The sequence below is a fragment of the Sarcophilus harrisii genome, chromosome 3 (assembly GCF_902635505.1).
Source record: "Sarcophilus harrisii chromosome 3, mSarHar1.11, whole genome shotgun sequence".
NCBI classification, from domain to species: Eukaryota; Metazoa; Chordata; class Mammalia; order Dasyuromorphia; family Dasyuridae; genus Sarcophilus; species Sarcophilus harrisii.
In genome coordinates, this window is record NC_045428.1 from 590,345,211 (window position 1) to 590,362,740 (window position 17,530).

General features: G+C 53.6%; 2 protein-coding genes across 2 annotated transcripts in view; both read left to right on the top strand.

The window, feature by feature from the left end:
* SPTBN4 (spectrin beta, non-erythrocytic 4) overlaps positions 1-4,847 on the top strand; it is a 61,628-nt gene extending 56,781 nt beyond the window's left edge. The window contains exons 37-41 of the mRNA XM_031961629.1: positions 335-482; positions 887-1,143; positions 4,221-4,326; positions 4,523-4,692; positions 4,815-4,847. Of these exons, the coding sequence (XP_031817489.1) occupies positions 335-482; positions 887-1,143; positions 4,221-4,326; positions 4,523-4,692; positions 4,815-4,847 (714 nt within the window). The remainder of the gene's footprint in view (positions 1-334; positions 483-886; positions 1,144-4,220; positions 4,327-4,522; positions 4,693-4,814) is intronic.
* Positions 4,848-4,857: 10 nt separating this feature from the next.
* Positions 4,858-6,588, top strand: SHKBP1 (SH3KBP1 binding protein 1). The gene is made up of 4 exons (XM_031961631.1): positions 4,858-5,122; positions 5,252-5,348; positions 5,765-5,965; positions 6,169-6,588. The coding sequence occupies exons 1-4, from the start codon at positions 4,858-4,860 to the stop codon at positions 6,386-6,388; spliced, it is 783 nt and encodes a 260-aa protein (XP_031817491.1). The 3' UTR covers positions 6,389-6,588.
* Positions 6,589-17,530: the final 10,942 nt, after the last annotated feature.

The following is a 17,530-nucleotide window of genomic DNA, read 5'->3' on the forward strand; positions in this document are numbered from 1 at the left end:
TTGAATGCCAGGCTGGGAATCGGCATTTTATTCTTCCCGTGAGAGGGGCCCCAGAGTTGTGTGAGAAGAGTATCGGGTGGGACTTGCACCTTAGGAAAAGGATGTGGGCATCTCTGGGCTGGAGGCCGGGCTGGAGGCAGGGAGGCCGGGTGCCATGTCTGGGGGAGGATACCCCCTTTTTGTCATCCCCGACCTTGGGTCCCCTCGCTTCCTTTGCGACGCGCTGGCCCCCAGGAGCCACGTGCAGAAGAGGGGTCCGCACTTTGCGATTGGGCCGAGAGCGGGGCTCAGGCTAAGCCCCGCCCCCGGCCTCACCCCCCACCCCCGTCCCCAGGAGGAAATGAAGGGCTGGCTGCAGGCCGTGGAGGGCTCGGTGGCGGAGCACGCGGAGATCTCCCGCTGGAGCCAGACGCTGCCCACCACTTCTTCCACCGACGAGGCTAACCCGAGGCCGGAGGGCCCCCCCAGAGCGAGCGGCGGAAGTGCCCCGCCTGGCCCCCCCCGCCGGCCTGGGGTTTTGTCCCTTGGGGCAGGCCTGCCCAGGCCCTGAACCACAGGAGCCGCTTCCTCCCTTCCCCGCCTCCACCCCCCCGGGCCCGGGACACCTGGCCCCTCCCCCGATGGGGAGATGCCCTCCCCCGGCCCGAGATCCGGGGACGCTGAGCAGGGGGGAACGGGGGGTCTCCCTCCCGCCCGGGGGAGCCCTCGCCATCGGCCCCTGCTGGGCCCGCTCCCATATCGTGTTCCCCCCTTCCCCAGGGCTGGGCCCATTTTTTTTTAAAAAAGAGGTGGGGAGGGGAAGGGGGGGGAAAGGGTCTGCGCTGGGAGGGGAGGGGAGCAACTGAGCCAAGCCTCCCTTCCCCTCGGACTCCTTCCTGCCCTCCAGGGTCCTTGGGCCGGAGGAGGGGGCGGGAGGACCCTCCGACGAGTGAAGCGATCGAGCCACCTCAGCCCCGCGTCTTTTCCGGGGACAGGGAGCACAAAGCTGTCAGGAGATCGGGGTGGGTGGAGGAGGCCCGGGGGGGGCAGGAGGGTGCCCTCCTGGGACCCGGCGCCCCTTGGGGCGACCAGCCCAGGGTGCTGGGGATGCGGGGTCCTCCCGCCTACTCACTTCCAAAGCTGCCTTGTTCTGCCTACGGGCCGGTAGGGTGAGGGGGGAGGAGAGGGGACCCCGCAGCCTGACCCCCCCCCCCCATCTCCCATGCTCAGCGCCATCCATTTGTTTGCAATCCTCCATCCTTCCATGGACCTTCCTCTCATCCACCTGTAGAGACTCCGACCGCTTCCCGTAGGATTTGGGGAAAGGGTCTGACCCCTCCGGGTGCCCCCCAAAGTGGGAAGGGAGCTCCTGAGGCCTGCCAGCCGTGCACGGCCGGGCGCCCCCTGCATGCCCATGGGGCCCCTCCCCAGCCCAGGAAGGGGCCAGGGGGGCCCCGGGGGGGAGGGAGGGAGGGGGGGTGGGCATTTTGGGACCTTTAATAAATTTTCCTGTCCAGTTTTTGTTGCCGTTTTTATTGGGGGTGTGGGATGGAGTGGGGGGGGGGGGGTTTGGAGAAAAATGTAGGATCCGGGCCCCCCAAAGGGGAATGGGGTTTGTTGCTGTCCTGGAGGAGTTAGAGGCCAGGGGGGAGGGGCGTTTACCCGGGAACCTTTTTGAGGAGGTTTCCGGGATTTTTGGAGGGTATTGCTTTTGAGGAATTTACAGAGGAAACTGAGGCCCTGGGAGGGGGAGTTAAAGATAGGGTTTTTTTCTGAGGGGATTGCACCCTGTAGGGGGGTGGGGGGTGGGGAAGGGGGTGAGGGGGGTTGCTGGGGGGAGGCCCGATTGGGAAGGGTGGGGTGTGGGGAAAGGGCCCTTGGGTTTCCAAATGGGAAGGTGGGGGGTGGGACCCGGTTTTTTGGGGGGGGGGTGGGGGAAGGGGGTGAACCCGGTATTGGGAGGTTCCAGAAGGGGGAGAAATTGGGGTGGGGTTTCCGGGGGGGAATTTGCCCTTGGGGGGGAAGCAGGGGGGGGGGGTGGGGTTGGGGCCCCTAGGGAGGGGTTTTGGAACCCTTGGGTTGTTGGGAAGTGTGGGAGTTATTCCCTTTTTTTGGAATTTGTTTTGATTTTTTCCTGCCCCCTGGGGTTATTGGGGTTTTCCCAAAATTTTCAGCCTTAACCCTTGGGGGGGGTTGGGGGGGGGTGGGAGGTGGGGGGGGGGGGGGGTTCCCTTGCCCTTGGCCCCCCTTTCTAAGGGGAAGCTTGCCCCATCCCCTTTACCAAGGAGTACCCCCGGGTCCCCTGGGATTTGGGGGGTTTTCCAGGGGGGGGCGGGGGATCCCCTTTCCTCCGGGCCCTCCCTTTCGGGCCCCCCCCTTCTCCTGCTGGCCCATTCCGGGTCCCCCCAGTCCCCTCCCCTTTCCCGAGTGGGAGGCCGGGGGAGGGAGTTGGGGGGAGGGGGGGGGCCCGGGGGGGGGGGCCCCTGACCGGCCCACCAGGACAAAGGGGAAGGGCCTTTTGCCTCCCCCCTGCAGGGGCTTGGTGCGGGAGGGGGTTGTGGGAACAGGGGCTGGATCCGCCCCCAGGTGGGCGGGGGAGCCTAGGGAAGGAGGCTTTGGAGGGCGGGTTTGGGGCCCGGAGGGATGGGGTTTTGGTTGGTGGGGGGAGGGGTTTCCCGGGTGAAGGTGGGGAGGACTGGGTTTTGGAAAGGGTTTGATCCCGGGGAGGAAGCCCGCTTCCTGGGGAAGGGGCCCGGGGAATTTTTTCAGTGGGTTGAAGCGGGAAGGAAGGGGGGCCCCAGGGGGGGGGGCCCCGGGCCGGGAGCAATGAACTTGGGAGGGGCCTGTGGGGGTGGAGGAAAGGGCCCTTTTCCCCTGGGGTATCTTTGAGACCCATGGGGGCCCTGCCCACTAGGGGCCACGGGAACGGGTTTAAGGGTCCGGTAGTAAGGGTGTTGATTTTTTTTGCCCCTTTGAGGGACCCGGATGAGCCCCAGGGGTTTTTCCGGCAAAATGGATTGCCTTAAGGCAGTTTCTTGTCTTTCCTTGGGGGGGGAGGAGGTGGGGCCAAGGGGGTAACAAGGGAAGTTTGGGGGGGTTGATGGTGGGCCCAGGGTGGGGGGGAGGCCTAGGGGAAGGGGGAGCAACCTGTGTGTGGGGTGAGGGGGGGGGAAAGGTGAAGGGGAGTGGGGGCCAGTGTTACCCAGGTGTGGTTGGGTTGGAGAGGGCCTGGTTCCCTTGCTTTGGGGAGATGAAAGATGGTTGGTATTAAAGAGTTGTTGGGGAGGCCGAGAGGAAGTGGTGGGGGTCCCTTGGGGGAATTTTTGATTGGGTTTTTTGAAGGTTTTTTGGGATGGGGAGGTCCAAGCCCTTTGTTTTCCAAATGGGGTTTTTTGAGTTCCTGTTTCTGGGGTTTTTTTCCTACCCGTTTGTTCCCATTTTCCTTTTTCCTGGGCGTTTAAGAGAATAGTGAGGTGATGGTTGGAGTAAGTTTTATTGCCCCTGGGGAGGGTTTGCTGGGGGCCGACTTTCTTGTTCTTTGGAAATAGTATTGCAAGACAGGCCGATTTGGGCCCCAAGACTGGGGTTGGGAATTTCTGACTTCCTCCCCAGGGTGGAACCCAGGGCAAAGGCAGGGACCCCGCCTTGAGGAGGATGGGGGGTTGGGGCTTTTGGGAGGAGAAGGTTAGGGAAAATGGTTGAAGGGTTTCTTTCCATGGGATTGGGTTCAAAATTTTCTTTTTCTGAAACTTCTTGGAAGGGAGGGAAGGAAGGAGGGAGGGAAGGAGGGAGTAAGAAAAGAAAGAACGGTGGGAGGAGGAAGAAAGGGGAGGGAAAGGGAAGGAAAAAAAGGGGGAGGAGGGAAAAGGGGAGGAGGGAGGAAAGAAAAGGGGGGAAGGGAAAGGGAAGAAAGAAAGGAAGGAAGGAAGAAAAAAGGAGGAGGAAGGAAGGGAGAAGGAAGAAAAAGACTATGAGCAGGAAGGAGGGCAAAATCAAGGGGGGATTATTGAGGGCCACTGTGCCCCCCACCCCACCCCCACTGCAGCCTCCTCTTCCCCAGGTCCAGGAAGCCAGCCATACAGTTAGAGCACTGGCCCTTCCTCGCTTGGCTGTAATAATGGAGCCACATACTTTAGGGAGGCCCTGTGCCTGCCCTCCTCCTCCCCGGCAGGATGATCTTTAAGGCCCTTGTGGCTTTGGGGGGGTGGAGGGTTTTGTGGGACCTCCCACCCCAGATGTAGGTTCCCCCATGGATGAAGGACAATGACCTGCTAGTGAGTGAGCTGTACCGGGACCCAGCCCAGGATGGCGTCACGGCCCTGAGCGTCTATCTCACCCCCAAGACCAGTGAGTTCCTCTCTGTGCCCAACCCCGGCCAGCTGGTGGGCTCCACTCTGTCTGAAGCTCACCCTGCCCCTGCCCCTTCCATCCCTCTGTCCCTGCCCCTTCCATCACTCTGTCCCTGCCCCTTCCCCGGTCTCTTCTGTCTCTCTCTGTCCCCCTTTCCTCCCCCCCAGGCCGTCTCTGACCCTCTTTGCCCCAGGTGACAGCGGTAACTGGCTGGAGATCGCCTACGGCACCAGCTCAGGGGGCGTCCGTGTCATCGTGCAGCACCCAGAGACGGTGGGCTCGGGGCCCCAGCTTTTCCAGACCTTCACTGTGCACCGCAGCCCTGTCACCAAGATCATGCTGTCGGAGAAGCACCTCATCCGGCCGGGGGCCTGGCCCAGACCCGGCCAGAGGGCCCACGGGCCCTGGGGCCAGGAAGGGGCAGGCTGCCTGCTCCCAAGGGGAGGGAAGGGGCTTTGTCTCTTGCCCCGCCCCTCCCGTCTTCCTCTGTGCCGACAACAACCACGGGGAGGCGGTGACACGCCGGGCATGATTCCACCCGCCAGGCTCACCCCGCTGGCCCTCCTTAAAACCCCGCCCCTGGAGGCGGGACGCCACGGGGCTGCAGTGCTGGAAACAGGGATGTCCCCGCTCTGTCCGGGCCCCTCAGCCCTCCCTGTCCATGCCTCTGGGGGGCGTTGTAACCGGAGGCGCCTCAGTGCCCTGTCCTGCCCTTCCCTGTCCCCCTCTCCCATTTCATCCTCCATTTTTGAAGTCCGCATTGGGGAGGGGGAGGGAGTGGCCTCGCAGAGGGGTCCCAGGCCCCATTCCCTTCCCTCATCCCCTGCCCAACAAGCCCCAGGAGGGGCTCGAAGGAGAGTTTGGGGTGGGTGCTGAAGAGCTCAGACCGAGCTTAGGGTTTAAACCTTGGGGTCCTGTCCAGGCCCGTACGGGGAGCGGGACGACCAGCAAGTTTTCATCCAGAAGGTGGTGCCCACCTCCAGCCAGCTCTTTGTGCGGCTCTCATCTACGGGGCAGCGGTGAGGGCCCCCCCCCCATCCCAGGCCACGGCAATGGGGCACATGGGAGGAGGCGGGGGACGGGCAGGGGCGGAGTTTGGCCCTTGGGGTCCCAGCGAGATGACCCGTGCCCCCTCCTCCTGACGCAGGGTTTCGGGGCCGGGACTCCTACAACGGCCTTTCACGGTCCAAGGTGAGGGCCCGAGGCTGGGTCAGCCACGCTACCTCCTCACCGCCAGCCAACGGGAGCCTCCCATGTGGGGACCTCACTTAGGACCGGCCACCCAGGGGCCGCTGCCTGGCCCCAGACTGTTGGACTCGGTCCAGAACCTTTCTGACACTTGCCCCGGGATCTCGGGCAGCTTTCCTGCCTGGTTTGGTTCTCTTTGTGTTGGAGGAGGGGCCCAAATGATTAAAAGTGCCTTCAAGCTCTAAAGTTCCTTGTGGCCTCTACCCCAACCCCTGGCCTCTGCTCTGAGCCCTGGCCTCTGCCCCTGGGAGCCTGACCCAGTCCCTGTCCCTGCAGAGGGAGGCCTGACCGAAGAGGAGCTGTTGGAGCAGCTGGAGCAGTGTGAGCTGGCCCCTCCTGGGCTGTGGAGCCTGACCCCCAGCCCCTCGCCCCGGAATTCCCTCTACAGGTATTGGGGAGGGGCTGCGAGGGGCCCATTGGTGGGGTGGAGCAGAGGGCCCCAAGGGCGTGTCTGCTCTGAACTTGGGAGGTACCGGGGGCCTCCAGCCAGTTCTCAAGGCTGTGTGGTTCCTTGGGACCAGAGGGAGGATGGGTGGCTTCCCTCCTTGCTCCTGAGCTGCAATTCTATCCCCACTTTCCCCCAATCTACAGTTCCCAGTCAGAGACTTCCATAGACTCCAATCCGAGTCACCAAGGGAGCCCAGGCCCCCCACAGCCAGAGATGCGGAGGCGGGGGGCTGGTAGCTTTGTGGAACGGTGTCAGGAGCTAGCCCGGAGCGGGCCGGACCCCCGCTGGCCCCCTGCCCCTGCCCCCCGGCCTCGTCCAGGCTCTAGGAGGCCCTGCTGTCCCCCACCCCCCATAGCTCACTGAGTGAGATGTCCTTCTGAATGCCGGCCTTCCTAGGGGAGGACTTGTGACGTGCCTTTGGACAGCCATCCTCTATCTGTCCGTTCTGTTCCCTTGCCTCCCTGGGGTCGGGGTGGACTCCCTGTTACAGCCCTGCCAGAAGAAGCCAAAGTTGCCCCGCGTTTCTCTCCGCTCCACACCAATAAAGTGTTCCCCACTCTTGCCTCCATTGTCCTCCTCTCTCATCCCTCCCTGTGCCGTGCTCTTTCCTGTCCCAGCCTGAAGGTCTTGTGGTTTCCCCACAATAGCGGAGGAAGGGAGCAGGGGGCTCGTCTGGCCTGTGGGATGCCAGCTCGGGGGGTCCGGCGGGGCTGAGGAGGGGCCGGAAAGAATGGCTGCCTGCCACTGCCGGTGGGCCCCGGGATCTCTGGAACCTTCCCCAGAGCGGGAGATGGCCCACGGAGGAGAGGCTGAGACGGGAGCTGAGCTGGCAAAGCCTGGGTTGGGACCTCGGCACTGTTGGGTGCATTGTTATCAGCAGAAGGGTTGGCAGATGCCTGCAAAAGGAAGTGGCTGTCCAGCAAGCAGGCACTTGCAGGAACTGCGCCGCCGAGCCCACTTCCTTTTCTGCTGGGAACTAGGCTGGTAGATGAGGGAAGTGCCACGGATGGGGTTCAGGTTTGTCAGGGCGCTCACACCCTCAGCTCAAGGAGCGAGGCGGGCCCCGGGGCAGCGTGCTGGGGGCTCAGAGTTGGCGCAGAACCGCCTCGAGGGGTGGGCTCGGGTGTCGGGACGGGTTTAATAAGATCAAAGTCTGAGAAAGATATGAAAAGGTGCAGGTGGGTGGCGCAAGGAGCGGCGCACCAGTTCTGGGGAGAGGAGGACCTAGACTCATACCCGTCCTCAGATACCAGGTGATCCTGGGCAGATCACCCTGATCGCTGCCATCGCCACCCCTCCCTCCCCAAACACCTGAGCCAGAAAAAGATCTGGAGGTTTCAATGGACCACGTACTCAATAGCAGTCAACAAGTTACAGGCAAAGAAACTGAGCCACAGAGTTTAAGTGGCTTGCCCGGGTCCTGCACCTAGTGTCTGAGGTGGGATTTGAACCTACCATCACCTTGCCTCTTAAAGTTATACCTAGGTTAGATTTTTTTTTTAAGCCCAGAGACTTTTTATTCTTTTTTTTTTTCAGTTCCAAATTCTCTCCCTCCCATTTCCCCCTCCTTTGCCACTTAAAAGGCAAGAAAAATAAAACTCATCATACATAGGTATAATTGTGAAAACAATTGTGTATTTAATATATAATAATATTTATATAATGTATAATAATAAATATGCAAATGAAAATCTTAGCCATGTTCCAAGAAAAAAAATTAGAGAAGAAAATATATTTCAGTGTGCACGCGGAGTCTGATCAGCTCTTTCTCAGAAGGGGGATGATAGTATGTCTCTTCAGGAGTCCGTTGGGATCGTGGTTTGTTATTGTCTTGGTCAGAGTGTCTTTCAGGATTGATCAGAGTTTGGTCAATCGTTTCGGTTCTCGCTCCCCTCTGCCTCAGTCCATACAAGTGCTCCTGGGTTTCTGTGAACCCGCCCCCTGCGTCATTTCTCACAGAACAAGGACGTGCCACCCCATACACACAGCACCGCTCGTGCAGCCATTCAGTGGGATGCCTGATCATCACTCCTCTGGCCTCTCGAGAGACTCCATCATTGTCCTGACCAGGCTTGGGCTCGTGATCCATGAAGCAGACCGCTGAACATGTACCACAAAGGAAGCTCAGATTCGCCATCGTGGAAGAAATGTGACACATTTGGTCAGAAAGGGGTGTCCCGTGCCCCGTAACGACACGCCCATCGAGTTTGAGGGGTGTTCACTTTGGGGCTTTTTATGCCCCTGGCTGTCAACGGCTCGGTCCCTGGTCTCTTGCATGATCTGCTCTTTGGGATGGCTTTCCTGTCTTTTAGGGAGAAACTACCTTAACTTGTCTAGTGGGAACCCTCAAGAGTGTTGCTCCTATCTAATCTGGACCAGGCCATATGTGGAGGATTGTGTTTGGGCCTAGAGTTCACTTTTAAAAGAGAACTCAACAAAACTACATTCAGCTATTGGGATACAAATGAACTTGGGGAGAAGTCCCCGTAACATGGTGGCTGCAGCTTCTCAATGCTGGTCCAGCCTTACCTCCTCCCCCCGCAGCCTTCCCCTGCTCATCCAAGCCAATTTTAGTGAAGACGTCGGTGATGTGGAAACTTCCCAGGGAAACCAAGCCAGTGGGCCCATAGTCTCCATTTTGCCGCCACAGAGAGGGATGGTCTCCTAGACAAGAGAAGGCCTAAGTTGCCCCTGAGAAGGCGACCCAGAAATAGGAGCAATGGGTTGGTTTCCAAGAAACACACTTAGGCCAAGTGAAAGAACAAAATTCTGACTATTGGGCTCCCCACAAGTGACTGGCTAACTTGAGATGTAATGGGTTCAATTTGATGAGTCTTTTTTAGATGATTGTGCTGGGAGCTGGTGTTTCCCTCTTTAAGCTGAGCTGGATAAGAGAAAGGAATGGCAGAGTGGGAAGGGAATAAGCATTGTTAGACATCCTCTACGTGCCAGACATTGGGCTGAGGCTCCACATTTGATCCTCACAACCTTAGTAGATGGGTTCTGTTACCCTCATTTTATAGTTGAGAAATTGTGGTAAACAGACAAGTGACTCGCCTAAGGTCATCCGGCTGATGGGGGTCTGAATCTGGTCTTCCTGACTCTGGCCCCAGCAATGTCTCCACTGCCCCCCCAGCTGCCTTCCTGATAGGGATCTGTCAAGTACATTACAGACGAAATTCTGCTCTAGGTACGGGCCAAACCGATGTCCAGACTACAAGATCTTGTGCTCAGGACTGGGCTCTGTAGTATGAACAGTAACGAGGGACTAACTCAATTTGAATTTTTAGAATTTAGAGCAAGAAGTGACCTTGTGAGTCCTCTGGTTGGACAGGGAAGGAACATGAGTCTAGCCCTTTTCATTCCTGATAGCTCTGGTCCAGTAGATCCTAGACCATAGATCGCTTCTCAAGGGACTTTATGAAGAGCCAGGACCTTTGCAAACCTGACACATTTCATCACCGATGTTCTATGGGTCAGACTCACTCGCACTCAGAGGGAGCCTAAGCAGATCTCCGGTTTCCCACGGGGGCATGCTGGACTAGGGGGAGCTCGACGTCAGTCCTGCTCACTCTCTTGTCCTTCCTGGAGCTAAGATGGAATGGACTGCTTCGGGATGTGGTGAGTCCCCCAGTATGAAAGGGGTTCAAGAAGAGAATGCTTGCCCTTTTTGTAATGGCAAGGAACTGGAAACTGAGCGGCTGGCCATCAGTCAGGGAATGGCTGAATATGTTATGGGATGTGAATGTTATGGAATATTATTGTTCTGTAAGAAATGACCAGCAGGATGACTTCAGAAAGACCTGGACTTACATGAACTGATGCTGAGTGAAATGAGCAGGACCAGAATACAATAGCAAGATTAAAACAATGATCAATTCTCATGGACGTGACTCCAACAATGAGATGATTCAGGCCACTTTCAATGTTCTTGTGATGGTGAGAGCCATCTGCATCCAGAGAGAGGATTGTGGGAACTGAGTGTGGTTCACAACATAGCATTCTCATTCTTTTTGTTGTTCGCGTGCATTTTGTTTTCTTTCTCATTGTCTTTCCTTTTTGATCTGATTTTTCTTGTGCAGCAAGGTAACTGTATAAATATGTATATGTATATTTATGTTATCTTAACATGTATAATGTATATTGGATTGCTTGCCATCTAGGAGAGGGGATGGGAGGAAGGAGGGGGAAAATCTGAAATGTAAGGCTTTGCGAGGAGCAATGTTGAAAAATTATCCATGCATATGATTTAAAAATAAAAAGCTTTTTAAAAAGAGAGAGGATGCTAGTCTAGGAGACTTCTACACAGACATGGGAGGGACCTGCTGCCCTCTGAAAATTCACTCAATTCTAAGATTCTGCATTGCTGTGAAGCCTGTTTTCTTCCATAATGGGAGAAGGGATGAAGTCCAATCTAGAGTACAGGGTGCCTAGAACATAGCCATAGCTAGCATTTTAAAAAATTGAATTAATTTAATTTTTATTTTCTTTCCAAATATATGCAAAGATAGTTTTCAACATTCACTTTTACAAAACTTTATGTTCCAAATTTTTCTCCCTCCCTCTCTTCCATGCCCCTCTCCTAGACAGCAAGCGATCCAGTATAGGTTAAACATGTACAATTCTTCTAAATTTATATCTACATTATGCTGCACAATAAAGATCATCTCAAAAGGAAAAAAAGAAAGAAAGAAAAAAAAGAAGCAAACATACAAAAAACATGAAAATACTATGCTTTGATCCACATTCATCCTCTCTCTGGATGTGGATGGCTCTCTCCATCACAAATCTATTGGAATTATCTTGAATCACCTCACTGTAGAAAAGACCCATGTCCATCACTTAATCATCACATAATCTTGTTGTTGCTGTATACAATGTTCTCTTGGTTCTGCTCACTTCACTTAGCATCCGTTCATATAAGTCTTTTCTGAAACGAGCTAAGATTTGAATAAAGGGGATATATTAGATCTGGAGTCCTATACGTATTTGCAGAAGTTGCATTTTAGGCAAAAGAATGACAAACTAGAGCAAGGTCTGCTGGAAGGGGATAAGAATGATGAGAATGGAGGGCATCTCTTAACTTATGTTGGAGAACTGATTCAGTATTTTGCACATTCTTTTTGAGCCAAGACAATTTGTCTTCTTCAGTCCACAAGGGAAGAGCTCAAAAAGAAACATGCAAAGAGGTATTGTAGCCAGGTTCTTTATTAAAATGGGACAAATTCGAATATTCCGTTGTCTTTCTTGCCGAATTGAGAAGACAAAAAGGGCAGTGCTGGCAGCTGGAGTTAGGAGTAGCTGCAACATTGCAGGAACAAGAAATATATGAAGAATTATAAGGGTCCTAAAGCAGGTGTTTTTCATTGAGGGAGAGGGCTGAATGGTCAAGTTTCCCTTGGGAAAGACAATCTCTCATAATCCTTCAAAGTAGCAATGTCTAATCTGACTAAAGCCTTTTGCTAGAATGAAAAGTTCTAAAATCTAGAAAGACTTGTATGAACTGATACAAAGTGAAATGAACAGAACCAGGAAAACATTGTATACAATAATAGCAACCTTGTATGATAACCAGCTCTTAGCTCTCCTAAGTTCTCAAAAGTTCAGTGATCCAAGACAAATACAAAGAATTTATGATGGAAAATGTTATTTATATCCAGAGGAAAAAACCCGATGGACTCTGAATAAAGATTAAAGCATACTATTTTCACTTTTTTCATGTTTTTTTCCTTTTGGTTTGTTTCTTTTATAACTGTGAGTAATATAGAAATACACACCCACACATATATATGTACATATATATTTACATGATTGTACATATAATACCTATATCAGATTGCTTATTGTTTTAGGAAGAGTGGAGGTGAGAGAGAGAAAAAAATTAGGGCTCACAATTTTGTAAAAATGAATGCAAAAAATTGTTTTTACATATAATTTTAAAAAATACTATTAAAAATGAGACTTCCAAAAATAGAATAGTAAGTTCTACTACAACAGAGAAAGCTAAGTCTATAACTCTGTTTCCACCCATTAAAGAGTCAGTTGAAGGAACTGGAAATTTCTCAAATATAGTTGGCTGATTAATTTATTGAAAGACGCTGAACTAGACCACATCTACACGGAGAAATTCCATAATGGAAGAAACAAAATCTTGGAAAGCATCGAGATATAATTTTATAAGATATCTCAGGGAAGGGAAGGTACCAAAGGAATGCCAAGAAAAAAATCACCAACAATATTAATGCCGTTACCCCAAAGGTTGACTGTAAGACAGAAGTCTTACATCAATAGCTGCTAATTCCCATGTTTACTTCCTCCTTCTTATAAAATCTTCACTTGATTCTAGCCAAAAGCTAATTTTTTTACAGTCTTTATGAAAATTACTTCTATATGTATAAAAAGCATTCATGGAGAATATATGAGAAGAAAACAGGCAGGCTTCTGTATTTTTTTGTTATTGTTTTTCAGTCATGTCCAAGTCTCCTTGACCCCATTTGGGGTTTTCTTGGCAAATATACTGGAGCGGATTGTGATTTCCTCCTCCAGCTCATTTTGCAGATAAGGAAATTGAGGTAAACAGGGTGAAGTGACTTGTCCAGGATCATTTATTTAGTGTCAGAGACTGGATTTAAATGCAGCTCTTCTTGACTCCAGACTGATGCTCAATCTACTTCACCACCTAGCTTCCCATTATTTTCTGCATTAGACCAGATCTTTGAAGTTACACTCCTGGTTGCAAAGGGAAGATGATCCCAAATTCCCTTGTGTTTATTGATCAACGAGAACAATTTGACCTGGTAAGGTACAGTGCAACCCGAAAGGTTTCTCCTCCAATGAGGAGTTTCTTGTCCCTATGTTAAGATCATATCTGAGTCTTTGGTAAATGAAAACATAAATAATTCCAGCCATCCTTTAATTATTAATGTTCAGTAAGGCGTGTAAACCAGAGAGATGTCTCCTCATGAAAAGCATTCACCACAGCCTGAAGGTTGTCCTCTGGAAGGTCCAAATGGAGGAGAAATTCCCTCTCCAGGCCCTCTAAGCTAAGATAGCCAACCCACAGTTACATGAACTTTCTAGGGAGGTGACAACTTCCTCAGCATTGATCAGGGCTTGGGTGACTTGTCACTGATGTTGCAGGGATGGATGTGCCTGCAAGTACAGGTCAGACTAGATCCCCTTAGGTCCCTTCCTCTTCTGACAATATGAAGTCTAGAAAAGTCAATTCAATTAAATAATTGTCAAAGGCTTACTGTCTCCAATGCACCTAAATTGCCAAAACTTGGTATCCTATAAGTGGAATATGTGTATCTTCACTACCCAGAACACAGCAAAGAGATTCTATTCTTCAGTGCATTTAGACACTCTGTGACCTAGAACTTCAAGACTCTAGAACAGTAGAGAACCCTGAATTTGAAGACCAGGGGGACCTAGCAGAATCCTAGCTGCAACAAATTTTGGCGTTAGAAGGTCCATTTATCAGTCATCTAGTCCAATCCATACCTGACAAAGAATTCCCACCACAACACAGCCTCCAAATGATCATCCAGCCTCCACACGGACCTGCAGTGTGTCCTTCCCCCACTGCCCTTTCCAATCATCACCTCCTCGGACAATCCATTCTAATTATCACCTCCTTGGACAATCAGTTCTAATTCTGGATAGCTCCAGTCTTTAGAAAGCTTTGGGGTTTTCCTTCTGATGTATGAAATCCCTAAACTTTCTCTTGCACTGCTCCTCTGGAACCAGAGAGTAAATCTCATCTATCTGCCATGTGTTAGTCCTTGAAATATTTGAAAACAGCTCTCTTGTCCCACTCTCTGCACCCCCCCCCCATCTTCTCTTTCCCAGGCTAAAGATCCCCAGCTCCTTCTCCTAATCACACCTTTCACCATCCTGATTGCACTCCGCTCTCCAATTTAACAACGTCCTCCCTAAATTGTAGCACTCAGCGATGGTCTGACCAGGGTAAAGGATGGCAGGGCCATCACCTCCTTGTTCCTTTTCCTGGAAGGCACGCTTTTTGATGCATTCTAAGATCATACTAGTTGCTGCCATATCACAGGCAGGCTGCCTAGAACCCAGGAAGTGGTGACCTAGATCTCAAGTGAGTCTAGAATACATCCTAGAATCTCGGAGTAAGAATTCAAGAAGGTGAGGGTGACCCAGAAGGGTGACTGGGGTCCAGTAACTGTCCATTCCAATTTTTCTCCCTTCGCCTTCCCATGGACCAGGAGCAAGATGCAGTTGCTTAGCAACCAGAGAGTGCAGTTGTGATGACTCAAAGGAGGAGGAGCCAGGGGTACAGATTCCTCCCTGAGCTAAGGACCTGGGGTGGGGGTTGGGGGGCGGGAAATAGAATCCTCCTTGAATTGGGGGTGGGGTTGACTTGGGCTCCTCCTTGTTTTAAGAGGCGGGGCCTCCGAGGGGCAGGGCTTCCAGGCCGGGAGGAGGAGCGTTTTGGCCAAGCCCGAGAGGCTGACCTGCCTCCCCCTCCCCACCTCCGGGCCAGAGGAGCGGCGGAGGGAGGTCTGGGGTGGCAGGGCAGACTGGGGCAGGGGCGAGAAGGCCCTCTTCAAGGTAGAGGGCTCCGGAGTCCTGGCCCGGAAACAGCAGGTACGGGGGGCCGGGGACCACACACACACACACGGTTCTCCATCTCATTCCCGGGGCGCAGCGCGCACTCACGGGGCCTGCCTCCCATAGGCTCCGGAGAGCCCTGGCGGCGGCTGCATCTGGGGACCGAGGAGGAAGAGGAGACACCAGCTAATGCTGAGAGGAGGAGCAGGGGCCGATGCTGCGCCTGGTGAGGGCCCAGTGACCCGCCCCCTCCCTCTCCTCCCCATTCGTCCTCTTCCCTTCTTCCCTCTCTCCCTGGAGCAAGTCCCATCCTCCAAGTGTGTCTGTGTGCACTTGTGTGTAACCGCGGCCATTCTTTGTCACTGTGTGTGCACCTCTGTATATCCCTGTAGCAATGTGCAAATGTGTATGGGTGTGCGAGGCTGGGCGTCTGTGCCTTCTCTGTGTCCCTGTGTGTATGAACTTCTGCATGGTTGCATGTGTCTGGAGTAATCCGGGTTTGTGCTTCTCAGAGCTTACTCTCTGTGTGTTTGCATCTTACTCTGTAGGTTTGCATGTTACTCTGTAGATTGCATGTTACTCTCTTCAGGCTTGCATGTTACTCTGTAGGTTTGCATGCTACTCTGTATGTTACTCTCTCTGTTTGCATCTTACTCTGTAGGTTTGCATGTTACTCTGTAGATTGCATGTTACTCTGTAGGTTTGCATGCTACTCTGCATGTTACTCTCTATGTTTGCATGTTACTCTCTACTCTGTAGGTTTGCATGTTACTCTGTAGTTTGCATCTTACTCTGTAGTTTGAATGTTACTCATAGGTTTGCATGTTACTCTCTGCAGGTTTGCTTGGATCTGCAACTTGGCACATGTCTGAACCTGGACACCCCTGTGTCTCTGGGCATGAGTGGAGCTGTAGTTCTTTCTGGGTGGGTCCATGGGCCCCTGGGAATAATTGCGTGTGTCCGTGTATGTCACGTGTGCCATTTGTGGTGTGTCTATATTTCTGAGTATTTCATTTCTTGTCTCTGTACTCCTGCCTTTTTGTGTGTCCTCCGAGCAGTTGTGTGTGTACCTAGCTGTGAGCATGTGGGTGTGCATAAGTCAGTGTCTCCCCCTTCACGTACACCTCTGCGAGTGTGTGTATGTGTGTATACTTGGGAACAATTTGGCTTTATATCTGTGTCCACGTCTCTGCACGATTCTGCCCTCGTTTACTATCTGGATAGCTGATATCTGTCTCTGTCTGCACCAGTGGGCAATGCCATGGTCGTGGCCATGGCCATGAACACTCCTTCACTCATTTATTCCACAAGCATTTCTTAAGGATAGAGAGGTCCCTAGGAGAGGCCATGGAGGCACGAGAAAGAAAGGCCAGACCTGGCTCTAAGAGGGCTCGTGGGCTAGTAGAGGCTTTCAGTCAGACACAAGCCAAAACAATAATTCATAAAACATAATTTCATAGAAAACAGGGAAGGCAAGGATCACGATGGCCCCTTTTACAGAAGCCTGGAGGTTAGTGATTTGCCCAATGACACACAGGAAGTACATCGAGGTGGGACTGAAATTCAGACCTCATGACTCTCCAAGCCCAGGACCAGGCTGGACAAGGTCAGGGTCAGGAGTGAAATGAGGTGATGAGACATTGCTTTAGACTGGAGGGAGAGGGAGGATGAGAGGGATCCCCAAGGCTTTCTGGAGCTTGTCACCGAGCTGGCCCTTGAATGGCAGGGATTTTGACGTTGTGTGTCGCAGGGAAGAGGAGCAAGGAGGGGCCTCAGCCAGCACACAAGGTCCCGGGCTTTCAGGGAGCCGGGTGGGAGAGAAGACAGGCGGAGAAGGGAGACCGCTCCTGTCCCTCTAGAGCTCCGTCGGTGTCAAGCCCTCTCTCTGCCCCTGAGGTCTCACTGTTTCTCTGTATCCTCCCAGACACCATCCTCGTGTCATTGCCCTTGCACCCTGCCTGTCTCGGGGTGTCTCCGTCTCCTCTCTGTGTCTTCCTCTGTCCCTTTACTCCTGAGGGAGGGTCGGGGGCAGGGGGCGAGAGATGAGACCTTGGACGTGACCCCGAGAGCCGGGGGGATGGGGGGTGGGATGGATAGAGATAGGGCCTCTTTCTCGGTCCCGCCCTCTCCCCGACCCCTCCGCAGCTGCTCTTGTGATTTCTTCAGGAGGAGGGAAGGCTGCGGATGGACGAGCCCCCGGAGCCGGAGAGAGAAGAGAGGCTGCTGGCGCTGCTGGGCCTGGTAGGCACAGCGCTCAACCTGCTGGTGCTCGTCTGTGTCTACGTCTACACCACTCTCTGAGCTGATGTCACCTACTGGAGGCGGGGCCAGGGAAAACCCTCCGTGGTTTTCCTCGGAGTCTATATGGAGCTGGAGGCGGGGCCTTTACAGCTCCTTCTGAAGCCTGGGTCTCCATGGAGGGGGCGGGGCCGGGAAGCAGGGGTGGGTCTTGGAACCCCTTTCTGAGGGAAGGGCCACGGGCGGCGAGAGGCGGGTCCTGGAAAGACGGGACGGGGGCCTTCAGGAGAGGGTGGAGCCTAGACTCCCCTACGGAGGGCTGAATTTGGGGGCGGGGACTCAGAGCCGGGTGGAGGGAGGCGGAGCAGGTAAGGAGGGAACTGGGTCCTTAGGTGCCAGGCTAAACACCTCACTCTACTGAGGGGCAGAACAGGAGTTGGGCCGGCTCTAGCTGCCTCCCACGTGAAGACTCGCTGAGCAGGGAGCTAAGACCTGGCGCCACACACTCCGATGCAGAATCTTCCAGCCTCGTTACACCAGGGTGGAAGCGGATCCCCAGTTCAGTAGGGCTGCCCCTCTCTCTCGGTTTCCACGGAGCAGGATTCCCGGGTGGGGTCCCGAGGAGCCAGGGGGTTCTCCGAGGTCGAAGGTGGGAAGGATGGAGTCTTCTCGAAAAGCCCTCTGGAG